The sequence below is a fragment of the Podarcis raffonei genome, chromosome 7, assembly GCF_027172205.1.
Source record: "Podarcis raffonei isolate rPodRaf1 chromosome 7, rPodRaf1.pri, whole genome shotgun sequence".
NCBI classification, from domain to species: Eukaryota; Metazoa; Chordata; class Lepidosauria; order Squamata; family Lacertidae; genus Podarcis; species Podarcis raffonei.
The window spans coordinates 18,369,053-18,392,453 of NC_070608.1; the positions used below are offsets into that span (position 1 = coordinate 18,369,053).

The 23,401-nt window shown below is 44.2% G+C and overlaps 1 protein-coding gene across 4 annotated transcripts in view; it reads left to right on the forward strand.

Annotated features, from left to right (window-relative positions):
* The first annotated feature begins 2,665 nt into the window (after nucleotides 1–2,665).
* CSMD3 (CUB and Sushi multiple domains 3) overlaps nucleotides 2,666–23,401 on the forward strand; it is a 594,298-nt gene continuing 573,562 nt past the window's right edge. For 2 of the 4 annotated variants that reach the window (XM_053395418.1, XM_053395419.1), the window contains exon 1: nucleotides 2,674–3,421. In XM_053395418.1, the coding sequence (XP_053251393.1) occupies nucleotides 3,226–3,421 (196 nt within the window). In that variant the 5' untranslated portion in view covers nucleotides 2,674–3,225. Of the gene's footprint in view, nucleotides 3,422–23,401 lie in introns of all 4 variants that reach the window. The other 2 variants (XM_053395420.1, XM_053395417.1) reach the window with 2 other exon arrangements.

Below are 23,401 nucleotides of genomic sequence, written 5' to 3' on the forward strand. Positions count from 1 at the left end.
AAATACAAGTTTTGACCAACTAAATAAATACAGCAGCTTTCTGACACCAAATAAACTACATAAATCAGTCAGCTCCAAAATGCTACTGCTACAAAAGTTGTCTATGTATAATGTATATACTGTGTGTGTGTGTAAAATCTTCTATAAGCCCTGATAACATATAATAAAAGGCCAGAATCATCTCATCAACCCAGATGCAGAGGATGAATCAAGAGTTTAGAAGGACATGGACCAAACAAAAACGATGTTGTATAGTCCTGCACCCAGAGAAGGTCACTTTGATGCTGCTAATGCAGTAGTTTGACTTCACCCCTGGAGGTGCACTCCATTGTTTCTCAAGCAGCTGGTTGCCAACAACAATGGCACTTCTATTCCACCTTTCATTCAAGGAGCTCTAGGTGGTGTACATGGTTCTCTCCCTCTTTATTTAAGACCCACAACAACCATGTGAGGTAGGTGAGGCTGAGAGGCAGTGACTGGCCCCACCTCACCCAGTGAGCTTCATGGCTGTATGGGAATTTGAATCCCGGTCTCCCAGGCCCTAACTAGTGCACCGCACTGGTTCTCTCAATAGATGCTGTTAACTAGTTGTAAAACTGCACACAGTACTGTTTCTTTGCAAGGGAGGAAGATGAAGATAAAACCAAAACTTGGCCAGGCCCCCATGACCTCCCCCTCTTGGGCTTTCCGATCAGAAGGTTGGTGGTTCAAATCCCTGTGACTGGGTGAACTCTTGTTGCTCAGTCCCAGCTCCTGCCAACCTAGCAGTTTGAAAGCACGCCAGTGCAAGTAGATAAATAGGCACGTGTGGCAGGAAGGCAAATGGCATTTCCATGCTCTCTGGTTTCTGTCACAGTGTTCCATTGCCACGGAAGCAATTTAGTCATGCTGCCCACATGACCCAGAAAGCGGTCTGTGAACCAGCACTGGCTCCCTCGTCCTGAAAGCAAGATGAGTGCCCCAACTCCATAGTCACCTTTGACTGGACTTAACCGTCCAGGGGTCTTTTACCTTTACCTTACATTACCTTCGGCCTCCCCCATGGAAATATTTGAGAGGGCTGGGGCCCCCAAAGTTGACGGGCATTGCCATTCAAATGGTGTGTGTGTCATGTCATGTGATTGGTTATGTGGGCGGGGCTTCTCCGTTTTATTCAAGTTGGCACCCCAGATCTTCCAGCAGCCCCAACAGGTCCAGTGGGCACCAGCTGTCAGCCTGTCACTGAACGTTTCCCTCTCACACGCTATACAAAATCTCTCACACCAAAGTAGACCTACATTCTGTGCCCAAGCACAACAGTGACTACCGAATAAGCACAACAGTCAGCAAACCCTGAAGACAGCATTGTGCTCTCTTTCAGGTACACACAGTCTCCTTTTATCTTGCTCACGATTCATTTCATTGCTCGTCGCGCAAGTCAAGGAGGACGCATGAGCTATGAACGTGTATTTTTATTTTTATTTTCCACCACGGGACACATCGGCTTCCCGTAATCACTTTTCACTCATTGTGCTCTCTGAGAGACAGCTTGCATGAAAAAGAGACCTTGATGATTGTTAAATAACCGCAGCAAAAAATAAACAATAAAATAAAATGTTGCTTTCTCTGTAGCGTGAACACACGTCCCCCCCCCCCGCCACCCGCAACCGCCCAGAGCGGCATCCCCGGCCATACAAATGCTAGAAAGAAGCCGGTGGTTCTTCGTCAGCCGGTAGATGGCAGAAGTGCTCTTTCTCTGCCTATCCTTAACCCTTGCGAGCCGAACTAGACTGATGCTTTGCATTTTGCGAGTCCCCCCCCCCCGGTCAACCGCGCGCCCGCCCCGCCATCCTTTCCACAATCTCTCTCTTCTCTCTCCTTTCCCTCTATTTACATATTTTGTTGGCCACTTGCAAAATTAAGACTACCGCTCCTCGGATCTTGGGACCTAGTCTTCTGGAAGGTGGAGAAAGGGGTCGTGGAAATAAAGGGGCAAATGCGGGTGTCTGGGGAGATAAGGGAGCCGAAAGCAAAAGCAGCCTTGTGGGGAATAGGGCAGTCAAGAGGCACGAGGCTTTATTTGTGTGTTTGCGCGCTGCGTAATTCACGCTGAGCCGCTTCGTCCCGTGCGCCCGTTTGCGCGACGCGAGGCTTCTTTGCGCTCAGTTTTTTAAAACCCCATGCCCGACGTCTCCCGGAGGAACCTGCAAACTCCAAGAGCGACCAACATATGGGCTTGTGAATGGGGGTGGGGCGAAAGGAAAGGTGTCTACAGGAGCTCGCTCTTCCGCTCGTGTGCACGTGTGCGCGCGCGTGTGAATGCGCGCGTGCCGTTCGCGCAGTTACGCGTCGTGCGCTTCCACCAGGCTCGAACGCTTCGCGAGGCTGGCATCCTTCTGCAAAGCCCCGGCGCCTGCTTGCTCTTCGCTGTCGAAAAAGAGAGAAAGGGAAAGAGAGATGGAGAAGCAGCTGAATTAAGCTCCTGCTTGTTTGTTTCCTCGGGACTATTGTGGTTTGGTTTGGTTTATATATATATATATAGAAAAGCAACAACCAGATGATTCTTTCTGACGACCAGCTTTTTTCCCTAAGCCAAAACAACAAAAAACATCAACAAGCATTCTCCCTTTAAAAAAAAAAATCATCTGAAAGAGCGGGGAGAGAGAGAGGAGGAGAGGAAAGACGAAACGGAGCCTCAATAGCCACCGAGCGGCTGTGGAGAGTTTGGAGGGTAAAGCCCGCGCGTCTGGTCAATTTCGAGGCGCGCCTGGTCGATTTCGAAGAGCGCCGCAGCTCCTGAGATTTTTATAATATATATTGTATTGCTATTTTATTTTTTATCAGCAGAAGGGGGCGGCTAGTGTTGGCCAGGCGCTCCAGGCAGCCCCGGGCTGCCTAGCATAGCTGAGCTGGCGGCAGGCGAGGAGCGGATGCCCCCTTCCCTCGAGCTCGCCTGCGCCGAGAGCCTCGCTGCCCCCGTCGGAGAGATGGTTGAGTCCTCCTCGTCAAGGTTGCTGTGGTATCCCAGAAACACTGTTCACTCGGAGCTGTGACCGCGCACCATCAACACACACACACACTCACACAGCTCCGCGCAAACTCCGCCACTGCGCCTTGGACCGAGGCAGGGGAGGAGGAGGAAGAAGAGGAAGGAGAGAAGGAGGGAGGGGGGCGCGACGAAGGCGAGCGGGCAGGCAGCTCCGGATCCGGGGAGGAAGCTCGCTCCGCTCCTCGCCGAAGAAGAACATGCAAAGGGTCTGCTGCTGCTGCTGCAAAGGGGCCACCTGGCCGAGCCAAGCCGCCGCCGCCGCAGATCTGGGGCGCAGGGGATGTAGGAGATGCAGCCGCCCGGACTTGTGCATCTGGGGCAAGATCATGGGGATTAAAAGTGGATTTACCTTGGGGAACCTCGTCTTTTTCTGGATGCTCTCCTGTGTGAAAGGTAAGGGGCGCGGGGCAAAAAAAAAAAGAGAGAGAGAGAATAGGGAGCCCCCTTTTTGCCCATCGCCACCATCGATCGCCCAGTGAAGGGAAGAGAGGGGGTATTGAAATATATAAATAATCGTCGGTGGGGGGTTTGAGGAGAGAGAACTGTGTTTTTGCCAAGAAGGAGGGGTGTGTGTGTGTGTGTTGTGTGTGTGTGGTTATAGCTTTGTCCTTTCTCAAGGTTTCCCCATGATTACACTGATGCTTAGTCTTATGAATGTGGCTTTCTTGCTGGGGGTTGATGTTGCTGCTTTGCAAAATAAATGATCTCTGGAGAAAGCGAGGTGAGGGAGGAGGGGAGGGAGGAGGGGGGTTGGGTTTTTTTTAATATATATATATATATATATATATATACCAGGCTCCCTCATCTGCGATAGGAAATGCAATTTGCTTGCCAAGGCTGGCGTTCAATGCAGTGACTGAAACTGGTGCCCAATAAATATTCTTGCAGTATGCTCAATCAGAGACGTGAGTTGGGTCCTACAGCCTCTTAAACGAGTGGATATTCCGACAGAATTACCGCTGGAGGATTCCTCTCCCCCTCTTTTTTTCCCTTTGCCTTGAGACTATTTTTTAGGAAAGGGGGGGGGGAGCAACAAATATACAGAGTGAAGGAGATTACTTGATGTTCTTGCTTTTCCCCCTTCTTCTTCTTTTTTAAAAATGTGGTTTCCTTCTAGACAAACAAACAGATTTTGGCTGAGAAGCACACAGACAAATGTGTACCCATTTGCCTTGAATGATATTCTTTTCCTTAATGCCGATAAAGACCCATTTCATAAGGAAAGTTGAGAGATAGATAGAAAAGGAAGACAGAAGGACTTTAGGCAACCATGACTATAGCTTGGCGTTTTGAAGGACTCAGCTTCATTATTATTATTTAAAAAAACAAAACAAAACCATAAAGCATCTTTGTGGGCAAGATCTGTCATGGAGTGCAAAGATTTAGCCTTTCCCCCTCCTCGTTTTGATTTAATGAATGGAGGTGGCTTGCAGAAGGTTCTTGGGGTAAGCTTTTGGGAGATGTAGCAGAAGGGCTAGGCGTGAGAAGGGAGAATGGCATCCCATAAATTAGACTAGGATGGATGAATCGGTACTTTGGAGAGAGGCATGCTTTCAAATTGGGGGATCCTGATACAAGCATTGCATGGCTAGAGGCAGATAGTGTATCTCTTCTTTGGAAATCCTTCTTGCAAGGAATGCATGCATCTCCCCCACTCAGAGAGAGAGAGAGAGAGAGAGAGAGAGAGAGAGAGAGAGAGAGAGAGAGAGAGATGAGGCTCCTTGGGAGTTTGAGGAATCTTCAGTTTGGAGTCTTCCATTCCCACTGGACAGTTTGGCTTGTTCTTTTCGGTTGAAAAGGAGCTTGCTTCCCCCCCTCTTCTCCTCTCCTCTCCCCACCCCCGAAATTGAGCTGGGTCTTTTTTATGAAACACTTGATTGTCTTGATTCGCAGCTGGTTCAGTCCCCATTTGCATGGAGGGAGGGGTGAAGGGGAGGAAGGACCAGGATCATTCAGGGTTGCCTAGGGCTGCTGATGCTGGGGGTTAAGGGATTTACCTCATCCCCCTCCCTCCCCGCTCCAGCCCAGGCTGGGGAGGGAACATGCCTGGAATTTTAATGCACCTTCTAATTACAGAAAGCTTGTCCGGGTTTGTGGCCATTGACGCAATCTGCTCCTCCACCATCCTTTGCCCAATTTCTTCTTCTTCGGAGAAATGGTTCAGTAGGGAGATCGAAGGACCATTTATTTAGAAGGGGTGGGTGGGTTGATGTGTGTATGTGTGAATGTAGGTGTGTTGCGCTGATTAGGGGGGGGGGAACCTCTAATTAATAAACATTCTCCTATCTCTTTTGCCCTCCCATTTCCCTGTGCGTGACTTGCTTGCTTGAATAATACACAACAGAGATACACAACCCGTGTCTTATCTCTGGGGGCTGGGAGGAAACACACACACTTCAGAGGATGGATATTCTGCTTAAATGGATGACACAGAGGAAGACCTGCCTTGTAACTATGGGTCGCATGGAGGCAGCATCCTACAGAAATTAATAGCACAGGTGGTTTTTCTGGTCTGTACTGCTAAGATATATACACACACCAATGCCAGGGAGCGATGGTTGGTGAGCAATTTTCAGGCACTTGTTGAACCAAAGTGACACCTTTGGGAGAAGGTGGGGAGGGGAAATACCACTGGATGCTGCACCTGTTCAGTGGCAAACACAGGGCAGGTTTGCATATGCACAGTCATCACTTGATGACTGCCGCCTCAAGGGATGACTGGCAATGTGTGAATAAGACATCACAAATCCCGTACCACAGACAGTTAGGAACGAACACGTCACATGGTGTCAAACATCACGCTTTTCAATGGACTCATTTCACTTCCTACATGGGAAGTTCTCCATCACTGAGTAATGAGAAATTGTGTGAGGTGCATGAGTGCGTATTTATGAGTCCATGTGCAGCCTAGGTGGAGTGCTTTGTGGGATTACACCACCTCAAAGGAGATGGGGTGAGAAGGTTTTTGAAAATAGACTTGAAAACGAAGTACAGAACAAAAGTTTGAAGGAATTGCTACTTTTAATTGACAGGTGGTGATGGTGGGAATGTTTTGGTGTAAAGAAACAGAGGGCAAAGAAACAAGGGGAGCAATTGGTTAGCACATCCAGTGAAAAGAACAAGCAGCAATAGGTTTAGGCTACAGGGAGGCACATATATCTGCTACTACTCGCACTACTAGCAGTAGTAGCAGCAGGAGCAGTGTGAACAGTGATGCAGCTAGGTGATTTTAGACCCAAACAGGCAGCATGCTGGAGCGAGGCTTCAGATGTCCTTGTGTATTACATCAGTTTGTGAAGCACACAAAATTTATTTTATTTTTCCACCCTACCATTGCATGCTTCCGTATACCTGAGCAACAAAGAAACTTGAAGCGGTTAGCCAAACCTGATATATATATATATATATATATATATATATATATATATATCTACAAGAATGAAATGTAGCCCTGGATGCTAAACAGAAATGCATTTACCTTGTTATAAGCACATTTTTGTGTGTGACAGAAAAGAATCAAGTATATTTTAAAGTCAGAATGATACAGTGAGTCTCTGTAGCCACATATGTGCACAGCCAGCCATCTACTGACTTTAAAATGTGTTTTGAAATAAGAAGGAAGGGATGTGGTGGTGACCAGAATGAATCTTGTTGGGCCCTGGAATGTCCATGCCAGCCCAGGCACTGATGCTGGGCCTGTTTGCCTTTTCCCCCATCACCCACTGCTTTCTGTGTGGAGCTACCTCAGCTGTAGAGCTTTGGGCTTCAGCCCTGAGGTCCAGCTTTAGTTTCATTTCAGTGGGGTTGACTACTAGTAAGGAAGCATAAGATTGCAGTATGATTTCAATTCATTATACCATTAATATTTGAAGCAGAGTTCAATTCTTCACAAAAGAATAATGGTCAAGAGGCAGTCAGATAATGGTGCAAGGCTTTAATGAATGAAAGGTAGAGCAAAGCTGTGTGGCTGTAGAAAGGCTTTGTTAAATTAAGTAAATGGGTCTAACTCTGGTGTAGCTGTGACATGTGACTCTTTGATTCCACCCCACCATGTGTTTTCTGAGTCCCATCCAGACACTGGCTTAAAATTCACTGTGCATACTGTTGTTGGCTTCAGCAGGAAGCAGATGGTACCCTAAAGGTTGCCCCCACAAGCACCTTTTACTGTTTTGCTGGACCATGCATGGATATGACTATTAAACATGGTTCTTTAGGCATGCCATCCCAACCCCTTGCAGCTGTGATTGAGTTCTTTGTCTAGCCTTTGACGTACAGTCCCTGCAGTCAGAAAAAGATGACCTTTCATCAGTTTGATTTATGTACTTATTATGTAAAGAGGGTCTTCACCTACCTTTGTGTTCCCTGATAATATAGGACAATGGAAAGGGAGACTGGACATTTAAAACTGAAGGAGGTGAAGCAAAGAGGACTCCAAAGGCCTGTGCTTCATCATGTGGTTTCCCCCCATAACCTTCTGCTTCCCTTCTACCTTGTTGGTCACATCTGTGGTCCCAATGAGCCCTCAATGGTCCCATTGGAACCATAGTTCCATTTTAGAACACATGATTTACATGCAGAAAAATCTAGTTCAATCTTTAGCATCTCCAGCTAACAGAATATCAGATACTAGGGGAAGGTCCACTTGAGAAGTTCATGAGCTACTGGTCTCCAGAAAGTGCAGAGTTAGATGGACCAGTATTCTGGCTGAGTATAGGGTTGCATCTTGGATTCAGTCTGCAAAAGTGATCTCATATTACAGATGGGAAATTTGCGGCCTTCCAAAATCTGTTAGACTTGTTTCCATCAGCTCCAGCTAGCATAACTTTAAAAGAGGATTAGACAAATTGATAGAGGATAAGGCTATAATGCCTACCAACCATAATGGCTATGCTCTGCCTCTATGGTTGAAGGCAGTGTCTTTCTGAATTCCAGTTGCTTAAAACTACAGGAGAGGGGAGTGCTCTTGTGCTTGGGTCCTCCTAGTGGGATTCCTGCAGTCATCTGGTTGGCTACTGTGATAGCAGGAGGCTGGACTAGATGGACCATTGGCCTGATCTAGCAGGCTCATCTTATGTCCTTATGTTAGAATGGCCAGTGGTCACATATGACAGACGTTCCAGTCGAGTAATGTTTGGGTGTCCACCACCTTGCCCATATGTATATTCATCAAACTAAAACATCTTCTTTCTGACTGAACTGAAAGAAATGTCTTTTAACATGGTCACTGCATCCTACAAGCTGAGCTGAAGAAAGTGGCAGATCTCTGCACTGCAGGCTAAATCTGGTTTAATAGTTCTGTATCCTTTTTCAGGGACTCTTAGCAGCTGCAGTTCTGTGCGACCAAAGCTAAGGATCTCTAAGCAGCTGAGATAGCTCCGTCAGTGGAACATGCAGCTCTTAATCTCAGGGTCATGGATTTGAGCCTCATGTTGGGCAAAAGATTCCATCTTTGCAGGGGGTTGGACTAGATGACCCTCATGTTCCCTTCCAACTCTACAATTCTATGATTCTAAAAGAAATTTCCAAGATTCCTTTGGAAATACCCTGACAGTTAAAGTGATGCAAAACCAATTCGCTTTGTAGTAAAGATCTGTCCCAGTTCAGTTTTGAGAATAGTAGTGTGTGGGATTTGCTATTTATGAATCTTTATTTCAGCTGGACTCTCATGTCTCCACAATTATCACTCCAAGCCTTTAGTTTTCCCAATTGGTAATAATGGTGATGTTTGGCGGCTGAAGATCCCAAATCCTTGTTAATTGTATTTCCTTCAAATGATGTGGCATTTGGGGGTGCCATCAAATCCATCAACTTCATGATAATGGCTTGGAGTGCCATTGAATGGTTTTTAGACCATGATTTTAACAAGTAGGAATCAATAACATTTAACAGTGGTGATGAAGTCTGTGTTTGCGGTTGGGCTTTATTGGTTGGCCTAAGCTCTAAAGCATTAACACACTCCACAGGAGGACACTAGAAGAATTTTTCTGTGTGTCTATGGAAAGGCAGACATAACTACACAATGATATAGACAGTTCTGTATGCATATTTTATATCTCTCTTCGTTGCCTTCAACACTGCATCGCTTCAGCCCTGCTTCAATGGCATGACAGTGAGAAGGGCTGTTACCCAAAAATGTCAATCAGTGTGGGTGCAAGAGGATTAAAAAGAATATTAGATATGTCAGAAATGGTAAGAAAAGGGGGGAGAACATTGCAAGTGAATCACAGTATAGAGAAGGGGCAAACGAGCTTGCAAAATAGATATTCTTGTCCTTCAACAAATACAATAAAATCTTTCAGGAGAAGGCTTATGCAGGCAGTGATTTAGCTAGGCAACCTTTCCTGTCTGTCTATACTCCAAGAGGGGCATGGATGCTCCCCAAATAATGTCTGGGAGCTCAGTATTACTGAATTCCTATTCATGATGTGGGAGACTCTGTCTTTGCTATCAGTGTATGGTTATTTTCACCTGCCTTACAGAAGTTCCAGCACTGAGAGCCTTCATATGGGAACTGCTTCCAGGATTCTGTAAGAGTGATTCATTTGCATAGTAGAACTTTTGGGTATTCACATTTAAAGTGGATTGAAGCACTTTGTTACTGTACAGTGGTACCTCGGGTTACATACTCTTCAGGTTATATATGCTTCAGGTTACAGACTCTGCTAACCCAGAAATATTACCTTGGGTTAAGAACTTTGCTTCAGGATGAGAACAGAAATCGTGCAGCAGCGGTGCAGCGGCAGCAGGAGGCCCCATTAGCTAAAGTGGTGCTTCAGGTTAAGAACAGTTTTAGGTTAAGAACAGACCTCCAGAACGAATTAAGTTCTTAACCCGAGGTACCACTGTAGTGCAATAAATCTACTTTTTATTAAAAAGAAAGAAAAGAAAAGAAAAGCACAGTCTTCTTGCATTTGGAAAATGACCGGGAAATGCATTGTAAAGTGTGGAATGAATGAATGACTAATGGGAAAACCCCACAAGCAAATCAGGACAAACACTCATTGTCGTATAACTGCCCAATAAATAAATCAGAATGAATGCTCAATAAAGACTGGATATAATCCAATCTCCATGCAAGCTTTGTGCAAGCAACTCAGTATGAAAGCTTAATAAACAGGTCATTGGTGTTTGCTATCAGAGGTTGGCTGTTTCTACCTGCCTTGCCTGACTCCACAACCCTGAGAGCTTCCATAAGGGAGCTTTGGTGGAGGGGATTGTCTGACATTTTGGGTTGTGGTATAAAATATAAGGGGGTTGCTAGGTCCTAATGATATCAGCTTTGGATATGAAGTAATTGGATATTGTTACTTGACATTTATACTCATGAAATGCCGACGCATGTTACATTTGCTGTTGTTTATTTGTGTGTGTGTTGTTGCAATTATCCTATACTTTTTGCCATGCATAAGTATTTTCAATAAAAAAATGTAAACCACATTGTGCAAATAGAGTAGATGCATTGACTATGACTATGTGCCTATGCACATGTTATGAAAAACCACTAGAGCATATGATTGGTTAGGAATAATTCCACTGAACTATGAAGAAGTATCTTATAATTTAATCCTATTCAGTATGCGAAAGAGAATGGGTAAATCAGGACTGTGAGGGTTAGGCAGAGGATGACAATTTCCTCAGTTGCTTTTCAACCAGGAGGGAGATGTCGTCACAAGGTGTCATCACAATATAGCATAATCCTAACAGGTCTGAATGAAATATTTCACATGGAATTGCCAGTGATTTCAGTTACATTTATGAGTCATTGCTTGTGTGTAGGATAGAGGCAATTTTCCTATATGGTCACTGTAACTCAGTTGGTGCTTAAAATCTCTTTTTGGGATTTTTTGTGATTGTTGGGATATTTTTAATAAAAAAATAAATCAGAAGTCTTTTGAGTCCTATCCATGTCCCTTTTAAAAGTTGTCCTCTTTTTAGAAATAATTGAGTCGTCAAATTATTTTAGTCTCTCGGGTTCCTTTTGATTGGAGCCACTGAGACTCCTTTAGAGTCATTCTCCCTACTAGGAGTTTATTTTCCTGAATGCCAGGGACATTCAGTTTTTCTCCTTTGAGAACAAGGAGCATCTAATAAAACTTCTAGTAATCAGATGAGACAAGACTGAACTTTCCTTGCCAAAAGAATCCCCATTGTACATTATTGCAGCATCATGTTCCTTGACCATTTTCTGATTCATCAGTTAATGGTATTTGTGCATTACATCTGGTGCTGATTTTAAACATTTCCCTTTAAATGGCACACAGAGAGATACACAGTAAAATAGTGATTTATTTGTTCATTTTCTGAATACATCCTATCCTTCAATGGCTAGTTGCTATTTTGAGATAAGCTGGGAATGACTGCTTCAGTCTGTTGCCTAAAATGACTGATACTTCCATACTGTTTCCTAGCAAGGCTGGAGACTTGTTACAGTTGTAATGGAACTGAATTCAACCCATGGTGATGTGAACAGGGAAATAATATAGGAGGCCACACAACTCAGAAATCAAATTGCCACGTATGTGGTGAACATGTCACAGTGGCAAGATATGGCATTGATATGTATTTTTCAATAATTTATAGGGACCAAAATTACTTCTAACTGCTCAGTCCATAAAACAAATACTTCAAATTAAATGAACACAGATATCACCACCCTATAGATCTTAATGAGCGAATTGTTTAAGCACCATGGACAGCAGATCTTTTGTTACTGCTTGAGCCTGGACATAAGCTAGTGTTTGCCTTGAAAAAATTATCTAGTCTTTTGAAATGAAAACCAACTCAAGTAATGCTTGACATCCATTTCACCAAAGTAGCCTTCCCTCAAAAAGTATGCTAGGACTTCTGCATTGCTGAGTATAACATTTGTGATTCCGGTTTCAGGGAAGCACATAAGTAAGCACTGCTGCTCTGCAACCATCAGGCAGTCCCAAGAGGCACATACAAGCCCCATTTAAAAAGGATGGAGGTAACAGAACAGCGGTAGGTGCAGTCAAGAGCCATTAAACTTGAGTGGAGTTTTGCTGTTGACTTTGGTGATCTATGAATTGTACATAGCTTGGTAAAGAAAGCATATAGCTGGCAATTAGAAACTATTATGCATTCCTATATCATGCACCTAAGCATGTGGAGAGAAGCTTATTAAATTTAATGCAATGGAAATAAAATAATGAAAACTTCATTTAATGTCTATAGGGCCACAGAGAGCCTGCACTTTAAAAATTCTTGGCAGGACATGAGCAGTATTACTGCCAGGTTTCCACCTGTTTTCTTTTTTCTTTTTTTTTAAAAATGTTTTTGATTTTAAAAATGGTTCTGCAATAAAATGTCCTGTAGTAAGTAATGAAGCCGCTGTACTGTGAAGCTCCTTTAAGGCTTGTATTGAAACTGTTTCCAAGTTTAATTACATTAATGGAATTCATTTCTTTTTCATATGAGCTCAAAGAGCCTGGAAAGGGGAATCTTGTAACAATATCAAGGAAAAAGCCTTAAAAAATGAATGGAGAGGAAAGGAAAGGCAGAAGCCTGTTTGGGCCTATTCTTGTCAAAGCCCAGGGTGAACAAAATATTCACATTGTGCAATACAACCACCCCATAATAGTCTTTGAGTCCATGTGAAGCATTTACCTCGGATAGGGAAAGTTTTAGATGCAAATCTCCATTCAGCCTTGAGAGTTGTTGTTGTTGTTGTTTAGTCATTTAGTTGTGTCCGACTCTTCGTGACCCCATGGACCAGAGCACGCCAGGCACTCCTGTCTTCCACTGCCTCCCGCAGTTTGGTCAAACTCATGCTGGTAGCTTCGAGAACACTATCCAACCATCTCGTCCTCTGTCGTCCCCTTCTCCTTGTGCCCTCCATCTTTCCCAACATCAGGGTCTTTTCCAGGGAGTTTTCTCTTCTCATGAGGTGGCCAAAGTACTGGGGCCTCAGCTTCAGGATCTGTCCTTCCAGTGAGCACTCAGGGCTGATTTCCTTCAGAATGGATAGGTTTGATCTTCTTGCAGTCCATGGGACTCTCAAGAGTCTCCTCCAGCACCTTGAGAGTGCCTTGAGAGCGCCTTGAGAGTTAAAAATGTTCAAATGCTCAGTTTCAGTACTTGGGAACATCACTGGGCCTTGGGGGTCCCTTGACTCATATGAGCTGTGTATGTGCCCTTCAAAACCAACATTATTTCCCTGTGGCTAGAGAAATAGCAGGAGATCAGTAGGAGAAGGCAAGCTAGCAAGGAATCTTTCCCATTATTAATGATCTCCTAGAGCAAAGGTAACTGCCTTCTACATAGTCAATTCCTTAGTGCATCCCATTCAGTATTGTCTACAGAGTACTGGCAGTGGCTCTTTGTAGTTTCAGACACGAGACTTCCCCAGCCCTTACCTGGAGATGCCAGGGTTGAACCTGGAACTTTCTGGATGTATCTGCTCTGCCACTGAGATACAATCTCTGATACTGCATCAACACACTGCAGGGGGCCAGAAGAGACTACCCCCAAATGCCCCGAATACCATATTTTTCCGTGTATAAGACATTTTTATTATTATTAAAAAATGTAAAAAAAATGGGGTCATCTTATACACAGTGCAGGGGAGGACAGGCAATTGGTGGCAGCTGTGAGCAGGAGATTGTCAGCAGTGATTGGGCGGGTGATTGGTGGCTGTGGCAAGGCCTGCTGGTGATTGGCTGCTGCTGCGGCAATTGGGTGGGCGATTGGTGACTGTGGCAAGGTCTGCTGGCAATTGGCTGCTGCAGCAATTGGACAGGCAATTGGCAGTGGCTAGTGGCTGACGATTGGTGGCTTCGGCGAGGTGTGTGATTGGTGGCAGCGGTCAGGCAGGTGAGCGATTGGCAGCACCCCCCCCAAAAAAAAGCTTATCAACTTTGGGCAACCTCCCCCCATTTCCTTAATTTGGGGTCCCCCAAAATAGGGGCCGTCTTATACACGGGGGCGTGTTATATACAGAAAAATACGGTATATTGCATGGATTTTAATTTCCCCACATGTGCTCTGTTTACAGGTGCTATGCATTATAGTGATGTTGTGGTTAGAGTGTTAAACTAAGGCTGTGGAGACCCATGGGAATCAAAGCCCCATGCTGCTTTAAAACCCACATGGAGGCTTTAAGCCAGTCTGTTCAACCCTACCTCACAGAGTTGTTGTGAGAATAAAATATTGCTGAAGAGAATCAGCATTATTGATCGCCTTAGAGAAAGTGGGGGTCCTACTTTGAGGACAGGGTGTTGAACTAGATGGGCCTTTGTTCTGATCCATCAGATCAGTGAGCAAGATATTGGCTCACCTGCCCAATGCACCTGTTTCTTTTTAGAGAGCACAGTGGAAAAGGAATGGCGACTGGTGTAAGTTGAACTTTTCCCATTGACTGTAGTGGAGCTGAGCTCTCATGACTTATTAACATGACTTATTAACATGGTTGGCAACTAGACAACTTCGCCAGGGCAAAGGGTCTGAGTGACAGCAAAGATGAAACATTTTCCTCTATGGCCTGCACAATGGACACTGATGTTTGTGTGTTTGTGTGTGTGTTTTGTAGCATTTATGTCTCCCTTTGACTCCACAAGCTAAATCCGAAAGAAGTGCAGTCATTCATAATATAACAGGGGTTGTTTCCAATAAGTTGCCCTGTTTGTGCAACGACTTCTGCTTGTGCAATGGAATTCTCTTCCCACTGCACCATCATCTGTTCTGGGAGTATCCGCAACCCTCTGGAGAAACTTTGGGAAAGGGTGCAGTGGATACATGGGGAGAGGCGAGGAAGGGGAAGTTCCATTTTACAAGCAGAAGTTCCATTGGAACATGTTTTGCTACAGGGACTTATTAGAAAGTGTTATGGACTTCCCATCACCTGTATGATGAAGATCCATTGCCATTCAGCTTTCATCTCCCAACACAACCCTTCAGTTAGGGCAGCAGGGTTATTTATGGTGCTCAATCCTTGCCTGGTCTCAATATGAACATGGGAGTTGCATGGCAATGTCAGGTTCTTTTGCTCTACAATTGCTGAAAGGCATTCTGCAATGGTTAAGCCAACTCAGAGCTGGCCCTACCAGTAGACAGAGGGAGGAAGGCAGCAGATGTTTGTGGGTCGTAAGGAGCACTGAGATCAATCTGCCACAAAGCTAGTCTTCTGCCCTCAGGAAGTTGTTGCATCAACCAGTGTTGAAGTAATTCCCTACTGTCATCTGTTCACCAATAGCCCTATTTCCACTATATGGTTCCAAGCATCATCATACCACTTTTAACAGTCACCACATCCCCCAAAGAATCATGGGAACTGTTGCTGATTAAGGTTGCTAACAGTTGTTAGGAGGTGCCTATTCCCCTCCCGGACTTACAATTCCCAGAGTTCTCTGGAGAAAGGGATTGATTGTTAACCCACTTTGAGAACTGTAGCTCTTTGAGTAGAACAGAGGTCTCCGAACAACTCTCAGTACCCTTAACCAACTACAATTCCCAGGATTCTACAATTCCCAGTGACTCTTTGAAGTGGTATGAAGATGCTTTAAATGTATAGTGGAGATGGGGCCAAAATGTCTTAGGCCATCCCTGCTATTCATAAATTCTTTTCCTCCCCATTTCAACAACAAAGTATGAGCTCTCTGTAATTGCTACACATTATTTTGTTAACACAAATTCAGACTAATTGCATCGTGATGCATTTATGACAGTAATGGTGGTGGGAGGAGAAATATAAAAAGGAATGAGATCAGTTTTTATTATTAAGCACTTACAGATAGTTGTACCTTGATGGAGAATTTGGCAGAATCCCATGGCAATGGCGGGGAACGGCGGTGGCGGGGGGAGGGGGAGATCCTAGAAGTTTAAGGTTTCTGGCTCATCTCTAAATCAGAAGCAGCTGAACAGATTTAAATATTTTGTGTAAACAAATTTGCATCCAGGCTGGTAATCTGTGTGCCAGCTTTCCGTCTGACATTTTCTGAAATGATGGAAATACTAAGCCCCCAATGCTAAATGTAATTCATAATAGAAATGCTGACAGACCGTAATTACCTGTATTGTGATTCTGCTGAATGATTCTCTGTCTATCTCATCTTTTATGCTGAAGTGCAACATATAAATCCTAAGTATGGGCAAAATTTATGGTGGGAACATTATATATCGATGTATCATAGCAGTGCAATGGCCTAAAGGTCTTGTTCAAAGTGGACAGTTAGCAACAATGAAATGCATAGTCCTGAAACATATCTGCATATTTCATAGTATTAGCTATGGGACAGCTTGCTTTCTGGAAACATCACCTCTCCTGATGAAAGAAGATAACTAAGTTGTTTTCTTTCCAATCGGTGGAATTTAATAGAGTGGAGTCAGTGGAATTGCTTGGAAAGTAGGATATTTTTTAAAAAGAGGGAAATCATTTTTACTTAGTAGTCACAATTCAAGCTATATTGGTCTCCACTAGTACCAAACCTCTTTGGACGTGTCTTGCAATAGCCATGTAATGATTCCCCTTGATTCCCTGTTACAAGTGGGGCTTTTTTTCAGCTGGAACTCAGTTCTGATACCTCTTAGGTGCCATTATAAGAGAACAAAGGGAGAGTTCATGGTGAGTTCCGGCACCTATTTTTCTATACTATCGTTGTATACTACTTCGACAGTTAAAGGCAGTATGGTTCTGTATACTAGTTGCTGGGAATCAAGAGTGGGATATTACTATTATATTCATGGATAGTCTTCATTATTTCTTTTGGTCAACATTATCATCTCACTTTAGTTTGATGAAAAAGGGAAAAATAAAGGTGGCTACCATCAGTTTAGTAATGGCACTTCACTCTGCTTCTCCAGATGACCTCACATTGTGTTTTCAGAAGAAGTAGTTAAGGACTGTATCCATTCCCAGGTTCTAGGCCATAATAGCCCTTCATTTTGCTACACCACTGAAGTGTTTTCTGCTTTCAACCATATCCTGTACACAGATGTTGGGAAGATTTAATTTTTTTGAAAGGTGGTATAGAAAATTATGGAATAAATAAAATGAACAGTTGCTGGGCAGCCTGATGCTACCCATGTTCATACAAGTTGGCAAGTGTGACAAACGGTTATCCCTTTTTTAAAAAGTAGATGGATGACCACAATACACACACACACACACACACACACTTTATTTAGCAAACATTGTTTTCTGATCATGAAATCATGAGTGGAGAAGTATCATTTCCTTTCAAAATTCAGCCATACAGCCAACCCATTTCCCCAGCCACAGAATACCCTGCCTCAAGTGGGGTATCTCACTGCTGCAGTTGTCAAGCTTCAGATGAGATGTAGCTGACCATGTCCGGATACGAGAGATTCACTGGCACTCCTCATATGGCTATTGTTATCTGGCTCATTCTCCTGGCTAAAGTCCAGCTTGGGAAATTGCATTTCTTCCTATCTAAATTCCATAAGCTGCATATGCTGAAGAACATTCATTACTTCCAGTAGTAATCTTCAGAGGGGTGTTGCTTGCCTTCTTAAGTAGCTTTTGTGCTGTTTTCAGGTTCTAGCAGATGGCAGCATTTGAGTTGGGTTGGGAAAGATTCTTTTCACCCCCTGATTGAGGTTATCTGGTAACTGGAAGAGATGAGAGAATGTGGCTTGATTCACTTGCTTGAATTAGGACAAACTATTTGCCCTGCAGTCAGGGGACAAATAATATGGGGCATTCTGATATTGGGTTTTTCCCATATCACAACTCAGAACCTGCACTAAGAACCAGAGCTTAAAATGTTGAGTGCCAAGGCTGTGTAACTAGCATCTAGACCAGGAAAAGAGTAGAATAGAGATACACAAGGTAAATTTAAACCTCTCATACCAACTGCACTGGTTGCCAGTTCATTTCTGGGACCAATTCAAGGTGCTCATAAAGTTCCAAAGAATTAGGCCTCAAATATCTGAAAGGCCACCTCCTCCTTACATATGTATATTCATGGTAGTTCCAATGCCCTCAGAAGTTCAGGGAGTGGTGGCCCAGGAGAGGACATTATCTCCCAAAGTTGTGGAATCCTTTCCCCATCTTCATTGTATAGAGTCTTTATTCTGGTTTTTGACACCTGAGATATATGCTTTTAGGGCTGATTCTATTCTTGGGTAGGTAAGAAAACTAAGGTGCTATTTTTTCATTGTACATCACTTTCCTGGCCCTGCCAGGTGTGCCCACTTCCCACACTATAAAACGAGCCTCATAGCTGTGCTTATTTGGAAATGCTACCATCTTGACAGCTACAGAGAGCTGTTAGGCTCTCAAAAAAGAGATGGCTGTCATGGAAAATGAAGGAGTGACATGGCTCTATTTTTTTTTTAAAAAAAGTGCTCAACAGAAGGGACCCCTTGTTAGCAAAATCACTTAAGTAACACAGAGTCCAGAGGAAAAATGAACTCTGGTGACACTTTACTGAGGAAACGGAACAGGCCATGTGCATTGCAGGAAGATGTTGAACTAACCAGAGGTAAACTCTCTCAAAACTACACAGCCAATCATGACATGGGTTACCTCAGCAAAGTTCGTGCCATTCTGCTTGGTTGCTAAGCAATGCCTCCACCTTGGTGCCCTTGGTTCAATGACTTACTGTTAACAGAATTATCCCTCAAGTTATAAGATGAAAGATTCCTGGTGTTGCACTTCCAACCGCCCCTCGCCCATCTTGAAAATGTAACTGAGGTAAGGAAAGCACCTACTCTTCAGGGGTATTTTGAAAGGGAAAAAACCCCCATAATTCCTGAATTGCCACAAAGAGATAGACCAAACAGCCTTTTATTGCAGTCCAGCACTTTAAAAACCACATCAAATATGGGTAGATGAAATGGAGTGTTTCTTTTGACTGCATTTGCAGTTATACAAATCAAAAAGAGTGTATAATCATAATGTTCCCTCACATGGGCCTCACCTCTGTGAGGAGGCTTTCCAATTTATCGAAGGCAACTGGAAGCAAGGCCTCTGATGAATGCAGAACATGTTAGATCCACAGGGAATGTTTGCTGCAACAGTACAGAGTACAAAGCTTTCACGCAGAGTCAAAGACCCTCTGAACGAAAGCCTCTGCTCAGAAGCCTTCCTCCTTTCCTCCACCCCCCTGCCCAGAAATATGATAACGATCTCGCTGTAAGTCAAATGTTGAACCTCAAATGATAGAGCACCCCTTTTGTGAATGTTCAAGCATCTCCCTCTGCGTCTCCCTACGGTCACTGTCGCGTGGCCAATTAAGAGGACGCATTGCAAAATGTAGGGATATTAGAGACATCTCATTTGCTGGCACACCATTTACAGATTGTCATCGTTAGGCTTCATATATTTAGTGATCATGTTTATTACGGCCTTATTAAAAGCTGAACATGTCATCCCTATCCCCTTATCGCTGTTTTCTTATGTTACTCGGTAGAAATGTTTCATGTAACATGGCATTTTCCCTCTCTGCTATAGTCAAGTTTCTGTACTCTAGTTGGAGAATGATCCATGCACAGGAGCTGTAATGCACCATTTTGCCCCATGTTCTGCCCCAAAGCTTATTTATTTATCGATCACAATTGTTTAGATCCTGCCTTTCAGGATACAAATCCTAACAAGGTGGAATATGCAAGTAACAATATTTTAAGCAGCAAGACAATGTAATCAAAATATTCCCCATAGGCAGCTGGTGGTAGAACAAGCTAACTGGATCAGCTTGATTCAACATTCAGAGCAGGAGCAGTCTGTGCTACCCAGAGGAGGCTGGTCTATGAGAGCAAATGGGGCCAGCACTTACCCGCTTGCTTTATCAGTAACATCCAGTCTTGGGGATGGCACTGGCAGAGGCAGATTTAGGGCAGTGAGAGCAGTGTGGTTGTGCCAGGCGTGCAGTCAAGGAAGGTGCCTTCTCAAAGCCTGGCAAGTGCTTGCCCGACTTGGGGTAGAAGGTGTTAGAGCTCTGACAGGGTCTTTGAGATCTCTTGCCTCCTTCTCAAAGCTAGGCAAGGGTTTAACACACTTTGGGAAGGTGGTAGGAGGGCTCTAGGACCCTGCAAAAGCCTCATGTGATGGCTGGGGGGGGCATCAAATGACCTTGCACAGAGTGGCATATTGGCAAGATCCTCTCCGGCACTGGCTGTCAGATTCCTCCTTCTTCGTCTCAGTGTTGCCCTTGTACAGCTCCCTGCCTTGTGCCCTATCAGTCTCAACAAGCACCAACCACCACACTGCCCTAAATCCGGCACTGCCAGGCAACCCCATAAAGTTGAGTAGGTAGGCCTTACAGCATCACCACTCCTTGGGTCCTCATAGCTCCAGGCAGATGGTGCAGGTTTGCCACAAAGGTGGCTGCTGTCCCACCCCAGGGTCTCTTAGCCCAGAGACCAAGCATCACACCATGAAGTAAAAAATCTCAAGAACTCCCTACTTGATCTTGCATTTCTCTGGTGCGTGCTGGGTGCCAATGACCTGCTTATGGTTTTCTCTACTTCATCTCACCAAGGTCACAGAATGACAGTGGCAGAACGTCCATCTGAGCTCTGGCCATGGGCACCAAAGAGTGGAAACGTTCTATTTGGTTCCAGGATAGAGCATCAGCGAGGCTGTTGTCTGAACACCACTTCCCTAGTTATACATGCACAGATGCATACACTCAGGGCCGGATTTAGGTTTGATGAGGCCCTAAGCTACTGAAGGTCCTTTATATGTCCAGCTGTCCTTTGTCAACAACAAGTTGTCACTGTTTATTGTGTTGAATATATGCTATATGGTAATTTATGGACCTAATAGGTATCTAAAACCATTTCATTTGTTTTTTATCTTATATTTTGGAAATGTACTTGCGTTTTTTTTCTTTTATTTTTTTTGGGACCCCCCCAAGAGAGTGGGGCCCTAAGCTATAGCTTGTTTAGCTTATATGTAAATCCAACACTGCATACTATACATTTACATATACCCTTGCCTTACATTTACATTAGCCAGGGTGGCTATCTAAAGAACTTTTAACTGAGTTAAGATTAAAAAAGGATGTGTACAAAAAATGGAAAAGGGGGGAAACCACCAAAGAGGAATTCAAACAAATAGCCAGCACGTGTAGACACAAAGTCAGAAAAGCTAAAGCACAGAATGAACTCAGGCTTGCTAGAGAGGTTAAAAGCAACAAAAAAGGCTTTTATGGGTATGTTCGTAGCAAAAGGAAGAACAAAGAAACAGTGGGGTCACTCAGAGGAGAAGATGGTGAAATGCAAACAGGGGACACAGAAAGGGCTGAACTCCTCAATGCCTTCTTTGCCTCAGTCTTCTCCGATAAAGAAAACAATGCCCGACCTGAAGAATTTGGAGCAAATGATTCAGCAGAGGAAACACAGCCCAGAATAACTAAGGAGATAGTACAAGAATACTTGGCTAGTCTAGATGTATTCAAGTCTCCAGGGCCAGATGAACTGCATCCAAGAGTATTAAAAGAACTGGCAGATGTGATTTCAGAACCACTGGCAGTCATCTTTGAGAATTCCTGGAGAACAGGCGAAGTCCCGGCAGACTGGAGGAGGGCAAATGTTGTCCCTATTTTCAAAAAGGGGAAAAGAGAGGACCCAAATAATTACCGCCCAGTCAGTCTGACATCAATACCAGGGAAGATTCTGGAGCAGATCATTAAGCAAACAGTCTGTGAGCACCTGGAAAGGAATGCTGTGATCACCAATAGTCAGCATGGATTTCTGAAAAATAAGTCATGTCAGACTAACCTGATCTCGTTTTTTGACAGAATTACAAGCCTGGTAGATGAAGGGAACGCAGTGGATGTAGCCTACCTTGATTTCAGCAAGGCATTTGACAAGGTGCCCCATGATATTCTTGTAAAGAAGCTGGTAAAATGCGGTCTTGACTATGCTACCACTCAGTGGATTTGTAACTGGCTGACTGACCGAACCCAAAGGGTGCTCATCAATGGTTCCTCTTCATCCTGGAGAAGAGTGACTAGTGGGGTGCCACAGGGTTCTGTCTTGGGCCCGGTCTTATTCAACATCTTTATCAACGACTTGGATGATGGACTCAAGGGCATCCTGATCAAATTTGCAGATGACACCAAACTGGGAGGGGTGGCTAACACCCCAGAGGACAGGAACACACTTCAAAACGACCTTGACAGATTAGAGAACTGGGCCAAAACAAACAAGATGAATTTTAACAGGGAGAAATGTAAAGTATTGCACTTGGGCAAAAAAAATGAGAGGCACAAATACAAGATGGGTGACACCTGGCTTGAGAGCACTACATGTGAAAAGGATCTAGGAGTCTTGGTTGACCACAAACTTGACATGAGCCAACAGTGTGACGCGGCAGCTAAAAAAGCCAATGCAATTCTGGGCTGCATCAATAGGAGTATAGCATCTAGATCAAGGGAAGTAATAGTGCCACTGTATTCTGCTCTGGTCAGACCTCACCTGGAGTACTGTGTCCAGTTCTGGGCACCACAGTTCAAGAAGGACATTGACAAACTGGAACGTGTCCAGAGGAGGGCAACCAAAATGGTCAAAGGCCTGGAAACGATGCCTTATGAGGAACGGCTAAGGGAGCTGGGCATGTTTAGCCTGGAGAAGAGGAGGTTAAGGGGTGATATGATAGCCATGTTCAAATATATAAAAGGATGTCACATAGAGGAGGGAGAAAGGTTGTTTTCTGCTGCTCCAGAGAAGCGGACACGGAGCAATGGATCCAAACTACAAGAAAGAAGATTCCACCTAAACATTAGGAAGAACTTCCTGACAGTAAGAGCTGTTCGACAGTGGAATTTGCTGCCAAGGAGTGTGGTGGAGTCTCCTTCTTTGGAGGTCTTTAAGCAGAGGCTTGACAACCATATGTCAGGAGTGCTCTGATGGTGTTTCCTGCTTGGCAGGGGGTTGGACTCGATGGCCCTTGTGGTCTCTTCCAACTCTATGATTCTATGATTCTATGATTCTATGACATCATATACATATAGCCTGCAAAGAAGGCAAATGGATTCTCCCAGCCATGTGAATGTTCAGATTTTAATCCTTTGCAGGAATTACATGCAGTGGACTTTATTCCAGCAAGGTGATGATAGCCATGGCAAAAGTGGTCCATGAGAACATCTTAATGCCACCCAGTACAGTCAGAATCAATCAAAAGCAATTTACACATGAACAGTTGGGTATGTGACTCAACCTTTAGATTTGTTCAGAGGAGACTCCTTACATTGTAATTGCCAGTCACTAAGCAGTGAGTCCAGCCACTCTGAAGACCAGGAAGAAGATGCATGTGAGGAAGTAAGTCACTTCATTGCATCTTAAGTATTGTGCATGACATTTATGGGGCTCTTTGATGGAACTCCAATTTACTCAAGGAACTGGTGCAGCTCACTCAAGCATATTTAGGAGTTGTGTTTTGAAGACCTG